The sequence below is a fragment of the Cuculus canorus genome, chromosome 1 (assembly GCF_017976375.1).
Source record: "Cuculus canorus isolate bCucCan1 chromosome 1, bCucCan1.pri, whole genome shotgun sequence".
NCBI lineage: Eukaryota > Metazoa > Chordata > Aves > Cuculiformes > Cuculidae > Cuculus > Cuculus canorus.
This window is the reverse complement of record NC_071401.1, coordinates 154905646-154918351: the sequence shown is the minus strand read 5'-3', so window position 1 is coordinate 154918351 and position 12706 is coordinate 154905646. Positions and strand designations below refer to the sequence as shown.

Sequence of the window (12706 nt, the reverse complement as noted above, 5' to 3'; positions counted from 1 at the left end):
CCACAGCTAGAATTAAATACTTGAATTTTGGTTTTGCAAAATGTGACCAACTTCCAGGAATGAAAATGGTCCAGAACTACTGGTTTACCACTATACACCCAAGTCAACATCACTAAAATCTTAACTATTCCAGCTGTCATTATTCAGGCACCATAAAAGAGAGGTTTGTTGTGAAGGCAACCAACAGGTGGCACATTTCTAAAGTCACTGCGTCATCTTGTTGGCTACTGCTCATGCTTAATGTACAGCATTATCTAGTGACAAACTGTTCCTGCCACTGTAAAAACTGCCATAAATGTAGTATTTTTTTTCCTGAGCTTCTAGCATTAACTAAGAGCTCTCTGGGCATGATTTCCATTCAAACAATTTCTGACTAGCAAGAGTACATTTGGAGACAAAAAGGTGGTCTTTGCTGCCACTGTGGTTTAGCTGTCCCCTTGCTAAGTGGGTAAACATTTGACAGCAGCAAATCTTAATTTTAAACCTAGTTCTGACTTATGTTGTGGAATGATTCTGATAAGGTGACCAAGAGCGCACTATGCTCAAAAGGCATTGAACTATCTACAAACACCACTCACAAAAACCATCTGCTGACATAACTACACAAAAACATCACATAACCAAGTACAATACTGGGAAGATGGCTTAAAAGCATTCACAACTTCAAAACAACACAGAAATATTTCATGTTTTTTTCATCTATGGCACACTACCAATGTAACAGTCAGGATTTACTACAAAAATTATCCAGGAAAACCCAGGTCTCATTGTGGGGAGTCCTCCATTTTACTTCACTTTTCAAGACTAAACAGGGAGATGTAACTTGTAATCAAGTAGAAATAATTCCTAGGAGGAGGAGAGATGCTACTGGTGCTTGAGAGAGATTTATAATCTTTCTTTCACCTTGTTTAGAACCATCTCTTTGCATTAGTTAGGTGGAAGGAAATCCAGGAAGGATTAGCACTTCAAGGAAAGGCGAACTAAAGATATAACTCTAAAAAAAGCAGCCAGGAGGAACAGGAAAAGGCAGAAGTCCTCAGCCTCTTATGGGAAAAAAGAAAACCCAAATAGCGACTTTCAGCAACAGCAGCCGAGTAGTCCACAAAAATCACTGTGGTGTTCTATAGTAAAACATGACACAGGATAAAATGTGTTTTGTTTAACTCAGGGTTGGCTGCACAACTTCATATTTTGTTCAATATTAACTTCTCTGCACTGATGTTTTTCTGCTGTATGGAAAATGGTTCAGATGTTAACACAGATATGACACAGCCACTTTCAACAAGATAAACAACTTACTTGGAATAGACCACGTACATTAGTCTGTACTGCACTTCTAAGGGAACATAAAGATAGAACAACTATACAGAAGTTACATCATTAACCTATATGTACAAAACAAGCCCTAATTCACAGCATTGAAGTCTTTTCACATCAACAGCCCAAATATAAATTAGCAAGCCACTTTCATAAAACAAAACACCCCTGAAGATGCCAGCATTTTTTGCTAAAATTACACAAGCTGCTCAAGAAACTCGAAACGTTAACAAAAAAACCCCTAAAACTCACTAAAGAACATCTTTCTTTTTGACTCAATGTTAAGGAGGACATGAAAAACAAGTGCAAATGGATGCTTTTAAAATAACTTTTATGGGTCTTTTTCTGAGCAAATCAGTACTATTTCTTATCTTGTGTTTATAAAAAAAAAAATCTTTAAAAAAGCAAAAAATTTTATTCATGTGATCACCTGGCTACTGGATAATCACTTTCAGCAGCAGAGTAAAGAAAGGCAGCCTTGGACTGCGCAAAAATGCACCTAAATCAGACTTTCTATTTAGAAAATCCTGTTTCTAGCTCTTGAATCTGAAGACAGCTTTGAAACGCGAGCTGAAGACAGAACATTACATTGCCACCTTCCCAGTGTTCCAAAACATTTACATAAACAACTTCCAAGGTGCTAAATGTTTCTCTACCCACTAAAGGGAAAAAAAAAAAAAGTGTATTTAAAAATGTTTTGCTTACACCTTTTTGCCACTTTCTACTGCACAAAGCAACATAAAAATTCACTTCTTTCATTCCTGCTCATCCTGGTTTTGCTAAAGAATCCATTAAGGGTTACAGTGAACATAAGTATTTTGTCTCTCTCAGAAGCCTATCGTACACCACAGATCACTTCTCAGCCATAATCAAGTTTACGTCCCAACTATAATCAGCCCAAGGCTGCCCACTATCTTAAGAGTTCCAAAGTCCTTTGTGTGCTGTCCCACTCTATCTCTTCTGTTTGGCTGAGGCATATAGATACACATGTTTATATATGTATACACATAGGTATATGTGCACATATATATGGAACAAACATCCTCAAAACTATTTGCACTTCTTCTCTCCAAGTCCTTCACCACTCTGCCACAGTGTTACAGAAAAATAGAGAAATTGAGGTTGTCAAGACTACCTTTTATCTGAATTCTTGAAACACACTATGTCCACCTATTTCTTGTCTTTGACTGTAATCTCTTTGGAGCATGTAACACTCCCCTTGCTCCCTCCTCTCTTCAATCTGTCTTTGACAGTCAGCAGCATAGTAAGAGTTTTGGTGATGACTGGAGCATCTAGGAACTAAAACATGATGACCTGAGAATACTATTTTTTCTGCTCCATATCAAAGTTTTACCCAGAACATATAATAAAAGAAATTTTTTTAGCCAGGTTGGAAACAAACTATTGCTATAAAAACCTCACTGTCTTCAATTGTTCATCTTCTGTTCTCTTAGATCTTGGAAAATAATGCTTTCCAGTCACAGAAAATGGGGCTATTTCACACTGCTAATATTGCTTCAGCTTGATAATGGTAGCAATGCTCCAAATCCTAATGGCGCACCAGCAGTCGTTACCATGAGTATTACTACTATCATGTAATTTAATAGTGCCCTAGCAGGGAAAAATGGGAATGCTGTCAACACGCACCAAGTGCCAGCAATTCACATATATTAGCATTCCCAAAGCTCCAGCATGGCTGAAGCAAAACCAGTACAGTGATAGCAGGCCTTTATTTCAGAGTATTTGCAAAAGGACAGAAAGTTTTCAGAATACAGAGTACTTGAGTACCCTGGAGGAGAGGTGAAGAGAAAGAAGGAGGGGGTATGATATACTAGACCAGAGACCTAAACACTCCTGTCCATCTTAAGCAGAATGTTATGATGAGAGGGATGTCTAATTCTCAACAGCTAAACTTTAAACCTGAAAGCTATAAATAACCATACCATTGATAATCCCAACAGAATCATCCCATCAGATTGTTCTTGCTACAAAATACAACTAGGATCGAAGGCTGCCTTTTGAGTCAAAGAGTCATCAAGTCCTACATACAGTACGTTTATCAAAACCAGCAGTAGTAACTAAATTAAAGCTGATAAGGTGGGAAGCAGGCAAGTGCTCAAGAAAGGGGGAAGGGCATTTTATCCATTAAAACATTTAAATGGCAACTTTAGCAGTCACAAGAGTTAAATACTGCATTATTAAAAATCATTCAAATGCACTGCAGCATTGGAAGGTACTGCAACTTTCAACTTTCTTTAGTTCTTACTATTATAATTGAAAGAGTATCAAAGTTCGCTGTGCTAAACCATCCATTTTTTTCAATGTTTTGTTATTTTTTACAAAAAGAGCTGCATTGTTATGAAGTCCATGCCAGTGCCGAAATAACGATGCTAAGTCCTACAGCAGTGATGACAAACATACATAGCCTGCTGAACACAGTGAAGCTCTAGATAATCACACTACACTTTGCACTAGAGCTTTGGGGAGATGCCCACAGCCAGACTGAGCTGAGGGACAGCCAGGAGGGCTAGGGATGCAGAGGGGGAGAATGAAGCTTAAGTCAATTTGGTTTTATTTTTTACTTCATGCTTTGCTGATTTACACTCTGAAACTTTCTAAATACATGTTCCATATTCACCACATTTCCAATCATTAATAACTGAGATTTTTGTTTTACACAAAAACATTTTGACTTCCTACTAACATGACTAGATATGCAGTGAAGTCCAAGATCTTAGCACTATTATTCTCAAAAAAAACAAATACTGACTTGTTAAGCAAATAATTCTAAACTATAATTGCATACACCAACTTTCAACGTAACCCACTGCCAAGTTCAGCTTCATCACTATTTATAGTTTGACATCAGTCCAAATTGTACTTTTCAGCTGTTTAGGCACCTAAGAAAGGAACAGGAAACTAATTTTAAAAAATCTGCTCTATATTCAACAATGCCACTTCAATCTTCTTCAAAGAAATGAGGCAATAGGCTCAATTTTATAAGTAATATTTTTTTTTTCAAATTTGAAAACAAAATTAGTTATTAGCAATACAGACCTAGTCTTCAACACTGCAATTGATGAAAAACATGCTCAGTTAGAACTACCAAATCTGAAACTAATAGCCAGAAGAGTTTCAGACCTGCTCAAGTACATGCAAGGTGTGGGCCATAATTGTTCAGTCTTTTTGGTCTGGCATAAACCAGTTCAACATTCACATCTAATTTCCTCTGAAAGTGGTGTCTGCAAAATAGGTAACCAATCTTTATAATACACAAGTCTGCCTTTAGGCTACCTACTTGCAATACATGACAATTAATTTTCACAGTCAAGCTTTCCCACTACTATCTAAAAACCTAACTCTTGAAATTTGCTCCTAAGTTTGAATGTTTTTCACTTTTACACGCTGATTTTTGTTCACTATTTATTCAACTTGAAACTGCAGTAATAAAACTTCCCAGTTACTTTTCCAGTTAAAACTTCTAAAACTAAAATTACTTTTAATTTCCTTAGGCAGCTGAAGCAGGGGCAAGTTAAGCTGACACACAGCATCCACACACAAAGCAGTACCAATTTATCTAGTTACCTAAGCTGGTGAAACTAACATTACCCAGTGTTGGAGAAGTACAGGGATAGAGCTGGAGCCAGAACAGACCAATTATGCCACTGTATTCTTGCCTTGAGGCCACCACAATGTTACCCAGTCAGGAGCATTTCCCACTGCTTATTAGCGAATGTTAAAATATTTGATACAATGGGACTCCTACCTTTTTTCCCCTGAGACACTTCTCCACAAGCTAATTTACTTTTCAATCAACAGGAAGTCTTTCTCAATTTGAATCCGTTTTCTGCAATTCTTAAACTGCCAAGTACAGAGAAAAGAAGGAAAGTTGGCCTTTGAATATGAAAGAACCAGAGGAGTTAACTTTCAACAAAAAAAAAGATTATCGGCCAGTTTACCCTTACTTCTCAGTGTACTTTAAAACCAAAAAGGCCGGACAAAGAAAGTTAGACAGATGATTTACTGCAACCAGTCCTCTAAAAAGTAAGTGAGAAAGCCTAGCTGTGCAGTAAAAAACATTTTTTTCCATTTCAAGTACCATTCAGCAAAGTGAGTGCTGTCAGAAAGGTAGGGAATATTCCCCTAACCTTATTAAATACGCTTAATATAAGTAAAAAATAGAAAAACAACTAAAATCTACACATTCTTCATGCTGTCACCATACCAGGCATAGAAAGTGGATGAGCAGATTCTGAAGCACCCATACACTTATCCATGCTAAAAGCACAGCTATGTTTAAACTACCCTCAATTTAAGCTTTAGTATCCCACTTCGTGTTCGAAGGGCTAAGAAACAGAAGAGCTGTGCCTACATAAAATCACCACAAAAAAAGACACAATATGAGACAATTTTTTAATTCAAAAATTCATATTAATACTTTCTCTAAGTATGTATTAAGTATTGTATTCCTTAAGTCACCGTGTGCAAGCAACAGAAATCTGAGGCATTAGTAAAGAATGTGAACGTATAGGTGATTTAACCTTCTACAAAATGTAACTTCTGGGAAAACACTTAAATCACAAAGTTAAGGTACTGCTGTATAATAAGCAGATTCAACTGTCGGTCGCAGTGAGAAAAGAAGATGTACTCTATGGCATCTCAATTGTCTCCAGAAAGAGTCATCAGATTATTTCTAAAGATCAAAAAAGTGTCCCAGAAGAGAAGTAAAAGGTTTTCAAATGTAAAAGCCAAGAGCTGGAAAACATGTGTCTCCTCAGCCACGCACAGATCACAAGACATCCAAGTTTATAATCAGACCATGCTGACACAGGGCTGCTGGGTAATTAATATCTCTTGGCTGCAAGACACAGCAAGACAAGAAGGCCTACTCCTGCTAGCACTGGTGGATCACCCCAGAGTCACAGCATGATCAGTCCACAGTAGACTGGCAAGTCCCTGGAGAGCTACTTATGTCTCCTAGAGGTGAATCCTTTTTCCACCAGATGTGTGCCACAGCCATGAGGTATTTGCAGAGCGGTCACAAGGCCAGGGAAATTGGTAGTGACACCTCTGAGCAGTCCAGATGTTTCTCAATTCTGATTATATGCAGACTTAGGAGTCCAGCGTTAAAACAAGAATGCCAGCATATAGCTTCTCAAGCCTTTATATTCTTGATTTAAAACGATTCCCGCAAAGTCTACTTTTGCCACATGAAGAACATCGTAGAGAACTGCAAAGCACAACCAATGTTTGCTCTAAGAAAAAAAACCAGAAAGACTCAAGTAGGAAAAAACCCTGCAACCCTAGGATACAAGATGATCAGAGGAACAGAAAGAGGAATAAGAGGCTAGAATCTGAAAATATCTAAACTTAACAGAAGACAGTTAACAGCATTCATAAAAACTATGCTCTTTGTAGACCACTACCAAATCAAAAGGCTTCAAAGAATGAACTTCCCCTAATACAGAACAGACTTCACTACCAAAAAAAAAAAAACCAAACATTATTGAAAAACCCTTTGTCAGGTTAGTTTTCACTATAGTGCTTTCTATAACACTGCCAAGAGATAAGAAGAAATTATAAAAATTAAATGCAAGTAAAAACATCTAATGAGTCTTTACTTCACTACTCATTTAGGTGGCTTAGAGGGCTTCCCTTCACACAGGCAACATGATATTTTATCACCTTTTGCCTAATCTAAAATTACCAAGTCTTTGCTTTGCAACTTTACTTCTTATCCTTTCATCCCCTAATTAGCTTTTGAGTCTTCGATCTTCTGCCTATCAGGGTCAAAATATGTTGACTACCAGTTTACCCATTTATTCTGAACAATGCCCTATATCTTGCAGTGTGACTGCTGCCCTGCAGTACCTCCCCCTTTTCCTCCTGACAAGCAGTTTCTCCACAGACCTAAAAGCTAAAACGGGTAAGAGCTACTTTCAGATTCATTTTGCCCTTTTAAAAAGACATTTAGAAGTTTTTAAACAATGGAAGTCTCAGATAGAACATTGATTTTCTTCACAGATTTTTTTCATAGAGGAACTATTGTGTTTTTCCTAATCCACAGATTTCAAATCAGGAAATACATGCAAGATATCTGATTTCAGAACAACTAAAGCTGGCAAGGCCCAGAAATGCAATCCGTACTGAGTAGCTGAAACTGGAAAAGGTCATCTCCATAGCTCACTACACGGTAAACACGGTGACCATCCAAACTCCAACCACAACCCTTACACTGATGAAAACTTTAAAACCTCATAACATTCCCCTACAACACAGTGCTAACCATAATAAGTGCAAAACCACCCCTCCCTCTTACCGCTATAAGAAGGCAAAGGGAAAATTATTTCATGTACTCACTGCCTACTGCTCTAAAGGAGAAATCAAAAATAAAACACACCAGCACTTTGCAGCAAAGCACATGCACTCCCCTGAAGAAGAAAGAATAACTAAGAGTGCAATGCAAAGGAGGTAGGAACAGTAAAGCAGAGAAATGCAAGGAAGCGAGTTTTGCTATCATCTGAAAAGGACAGGGAACAGCTATCAGAATATCCTGATTACTATTACCCTAGCCACCTCACAAGCAGAAATACCAACAGGCAACTACTTGTCTGACAGTGACAGCTGGCTTGAGTACCAAAAAGCACCCTATTTTCATTATCAGAAAGTAACAGAAAGTTTAGTTTGAATTCATAAGAATAAAAAACAATTCTTCAGTCGCTATTCCACACATTGTTTGCTGAAAGAACAAGCAAACTTCGTGTATATATTTTACCTGAAAAGTGCAAAAGACAGTAAGCTAAGGAACACCATCAGGAAGAATTCACATCTTATTCTACTGCATCTGGTCAAACAACTAGAAATACACATTAAACATTTCAGTTCTAATATCAAGAACTTGGCACAGAGGACTGACATCATCTTGCTATTTTTTTTCCAGGACAGCATAACGTTTCACAAGTAAATTTTCTGAAACTGCAAGAATCAGATGATTAAAAGTAATTCCAGAGATAATTCAGGCAAGCACGTTTTATAAGCATGAGGTAAGGTAACAGAAAACTTTGAAGTTTAAAGAAAACCATTGTTGGCTAGTATCAGGTGCTTTGCCTCTCATCTTTATGCTAAATACGCTTAATTTATCATATAAAGACAAACAATGTCAGTTCTTCAAAATGGCACATTTCCAGATCTAAAAACTATACACAGAAAAAAGCCGAGTGAAAAATAAAACCTAATGATAAAGAATTGAATAGCTGTAAGTGATAAGGTACATTGTAAACAGAAGTATTGCAGAATTTGTAAATCTTCAGTATAGATAGAATTTGTGAACCTAATGGCAGCATTAAAGAGGAACGCCATTGCAAAGAAGCTGGAAAATGACTGTTAATCGTTATTATTACTATTATTGCACAAACTAGACAACATCTATGTATAGAAAGACATTCTGAGAAAATAAACACGATAATGGCAATAAGTGACAAGGAAAAAACACTTTGCATGCAAGCATTCTGCGGAAAATGGAGAATAAAGTAACTGAACCATTAAGTAGACTATTAATAAACTCATTCAAGTCAATAACTAAGCTCCTTAGACTTATTCTATGATCTCCAGTTCTACTGCTTAATTGTAAATCCAATCTCTTCTGTGAGCAGAAATACACCAGCTTTACTGGAGGAAAAATAAAACAACATAAAAAGACCACTTAGCTGCCCAGGAGAATAAACCTTATTTGAACATGCTATCAAATTCCCTATTCTATAGCAGTCTTCTATTCTTTCCATCATTCTGGATGCAACTTTTCATCCCATATTTGTAGACGGGCCCATTTCTAAATATGATGTATATTGTACACCTGCAAAATAAGTTTATTTCTGACCTCCTACTTCCTACAACAGTAGGCAGACGTAAGGTGAAATGAGCCATCTCAGAACTAGGCAAATTTTTTTCCTGAAGCTCTCCCTCTTAAGTCATCCTCTAGCATCAAGTTTTAATGATAAAACACTCATCACCAAGCAAAGCCATAAGACACATTCTACCAATTTTATTGGACTTTTCAGTTATACACAAACCCTAGTAGATGTAGCCTTTATTAATTTGCAGTTTCAATATTTTTATTTCCAAACACTTGAGCTTGTTACTTAAATGAAAGCTAAGACTTCAAACTAGATTTCCAGCTATACAGAAACTGCACTGAAGCACCAATTCATACAGATGCCTAATCAAGAGACACTGGTTTATAATTTACTTTTTTTTTCAGTACTCCCACATTACAGGGTTGAAATTATTCCTTTTACTAAGCATCCCAATAACATTAAGAGAAACCAGAAACCAAGACCAAGTCCACAAGAGAAGCGCGCACATTAGACTTCTACCAATTAGCGCTGAAACTTCTGAGCCAATTCCATATGCGTGTACAGTTCTACATAAAATTGCATATACACAAAACATTTACATACAATATAGCTAACCAAGATGAAAGTAAAAGGCATAACGATAACCTCACCTAGCTTCTACAAAGAAAGAAAGATGTGCATGTTGTTGCCCCCAGAACTTCACAGCAGAAAAGCTAACCACGCTTACTACCACTCTAGGCTCCATTCCCTCTTCCCCATCCTCAGCTTTTTGCAGTGCTATTTCTTCACTGCAGAACTGAGTAGTTTTTACCTGCAACTTAGTTAAACACAAGTGGAAAGTCACCCTAACACACCACTCCCTGAGGTAAATCTACAGGGCAGTCCCTACACTAACCATAGATCATGCAGAAAAACTTGACTTTACCTTTCAATTCAGGACCGCAGTTAAGGAAGCTAATGAGAGCATTCACCCAGCTTCTCAACAGCACGTATGGTCCAAGGAATCTGCACTATGACAGTTACCACGGGAAAGAAGGGAACTGTTGAGCAACTTCGGTGTAGACAAACATAACTACAAGGCTGCTTTAATTTGCGCACGTATTTAACAACCCAGTGAATCCAACCATTGCCTCTACAACACTTGCAGCAAAAAATACAGCCCATTTCACCTGAATAGCAATGTCACTGGAAAGTGCTAGGTAAAACAGACCTTCCGAGGAGCTATACAAAGCCCAAATATCAAACTACTGTTTCTTAGGAAGATCCACAGTTTTGGAAGAGGACGAAAACGTGACACTGACACCTTAACAAGTCATGATTCAAAAATAATTATGGATTGCAGTAAAAAAGTTAACTTTTTGGAAAGATATCTTACCAATTACTTGTAAGGTCAGTGAAACGTTAAACACGGAAAAATGAAGTTCCTTTTACAGTAGTAAACATGTCTGCTTTAGGTCGGAAAACACTTTGTTGAAACTTTGGGTTTTTTATTCGCCTGGGACACACCTCTGAGCATGGTCACTCCTCCCGCCCACATCCACACATTTCAACCAGGCATCATGTCCAACACATCCAGCGCGGTTTGCAGTGGCATCAAGCGTAACCTCAGGGCTGTCCCCACGCCACACAACGACACTTCGCTCCCCAAGCCACAAGAAGGCTCTTCACCACCTTCCCGCCGTTCTTACAAGTTCCCCATCCTGGGCGGGCGGCTTTTCCCTGGGCTTGGCAGCGAGCCGAGCTCAAGGCACCGGGCAGCGGCCTGAGGTCCTGCGGGATAAAGGGGGGCGAGGGAGGGTGTAGGGCACCGGTCGCTGCCGCAGGCAAGGCTGCGGGAGGCACGTGGGGAAATAGGGGGAAAACCAAACACACCTGGGAAGGGGCGTTGGGGCTGGGGGGGCACCCGGCTCTGCCCTAGGACGGGCGCTCGCTGCGAGGTGTGGGGGGGGGGCGCGCATTTCGCTCTTCCCCGGGACGGAACTCGCTGTGCTGGGGGGGAGGGGGGAAGCAGCCGCTCGCGAGGCGCGCGGTGGGGAGAGGACTGCGCGCGCCCAGCCCTGCCCCGGGACAGGCGCTCACCGCTGGGGGAGGGGGGGAATAGCCGCTGGCCAGGCGGGCGGTGGGGAGGGGGCTGCGCACGCCCAGCCCTGCCCCGGGACAGGACTCGCTGTGCTGGGGGGAGGGAGCGAGGAGGGGAGAACAGCCGCTCACGAAGCGGGCGGTGGGGAGGGGGCTGCGCGCGCCCGCTCCTGGCCCAGGACAGGCGCTCGCCCCAGGTCAGAAGTGAGTGGAGTGGGGGGGGCACCAGTCGCAGCCGCAGAGGAGGGGACGGCGCGCGCCTGGCTCTGCCCCGGGACAGGCGCTCACCACGGAGGGAGGAGAGGAGAAAGGGGGGGGAAGGGGGGGGGGGGGAGAAGCAGCCGCAAACCCCTTTGGGGCAGCGCCCTTGAAGCCGCCGCGCGCGCCGCCGCCGCTTGGGGAGGGGAGGGGGAAAGGGAGCGCGCGCGCCGAGGGCCAGCGGCCCCCTCAGAGGCGGCGCGAGGGTCCTGAAGGCGGGAAGGGCCCTGAGGGAGGGAGCGAGGCCGGCAGAGCGCGCCCCCGCCGGGAAGGGGAGAGGGGAGCCTGCCCCGCACTCACCGCTGAGGCGCCTTCTTCTCAGTGCCGGGGGCGGCTCCGCCCGCCCGGGGGAAACGCGAACCTGGGGACACAAACGTGAAGAAGCTGCGAAAAAAAAAACAAAACCAAAAAACCAAAACAACCCCACGAAAAAACGCGCCCTTCGCCTCCAAAAAAACCCCAAAACCAAACAACCCTACCGAAAATTTTATAAGGAGAAAAAAAAAAAAACGAAAAAAAAAAAACTTTCCTCGCCGCCGTCTCCCTCCCCCGAGCAGCACGAACCCAAACACACCGGGAAACGCCTCCGCACCGCCCATTGGGCCGCGACGCGCCCGCCCCCGCGCCGATTGGCCGCGACGCCCGCTCGTCTGCCGCCTCCGCCACCGCCCCCGCCCCAGCGCGGTGCCCATTGGGAGGCGCTTCCGGGAGCGCCCCGCCCATTGGCTGCCGCGCACGTCAGTCACAGAGAAGCCCCGCCCGCTCGCACTGCCCGTTGGGAGGTGCGTCGCTGACCGCTTCGCCCATTGGCTTCCGCCCACGTCAATCACAGTAAAACCCTGCCCGTTCGCACTGCCCATTGGGAGGCGCTTGAGACAGCGCCCCGCCCATTAGTTGTTGCGCACGTCAATCATAGCGAAACCCCGCCCCCGTTTCCCATTGAGCAGCCGCGTCCCTGGGCGCGCGCTGATTGGCTGCGCTCGCTGCGGCCGGCAGCGCCCCATGGCGGGCTCCCGTCCCTTCTTCCCGCCTCTCCGCGCTCTGATTGGGTGGCGCGTTCGCACACTCGGACGCCATTTGAGCTGCGCCACTGCGGCCGCCTCGCCTGCCGGCGCTGCGAGGAGCAAACGCGCCACAGCGACTCCGCTCAGCGGTGCGACAGCATCAACTCCGCCCTCCACGACATCTTTAGACCATCG

The 12706-nt window shown here is 42.4% G+C and overlaps 1 protein-coding gene across 22 annotated transcripts in view; it reads right to left on the bottom strand.

The window, feature by feature from the left end:
* The window catches only part of TNRC6B (trinucleotide repeat containing adaptor 6B), a 136069-nt gene extending 123576 nt beyond the window's left edge, over nt 1-12493 (bottom strand). For 8 of the 22 annotated variants that reach the window (XM_054064391.1, XM_054064409.1, XM_054064419.1 and 5 more), the window contains exons 1-3: nt 12082-12493; nt 11808-11868; nt 10096-10175 (exon numbers count right to left, since the gene is read on the bottom strand). In XM_054064391.1, the coding sequence (XP_053920366.1) occupies nt 10096-10175; nt 11808-11868; nt 12082-12367 (427 nt within the window). In that variant the 5' untranslated portion in view covers nt 12368-12493. The other 14 variants (XM_054064476.1, XM_054064620.1, XM_054064539.1 and 11 more) reach the window with 12 other exon arrangements.
* Between the last annotated feature and the right edge of the window lie 213 nt (nt 12494-12706).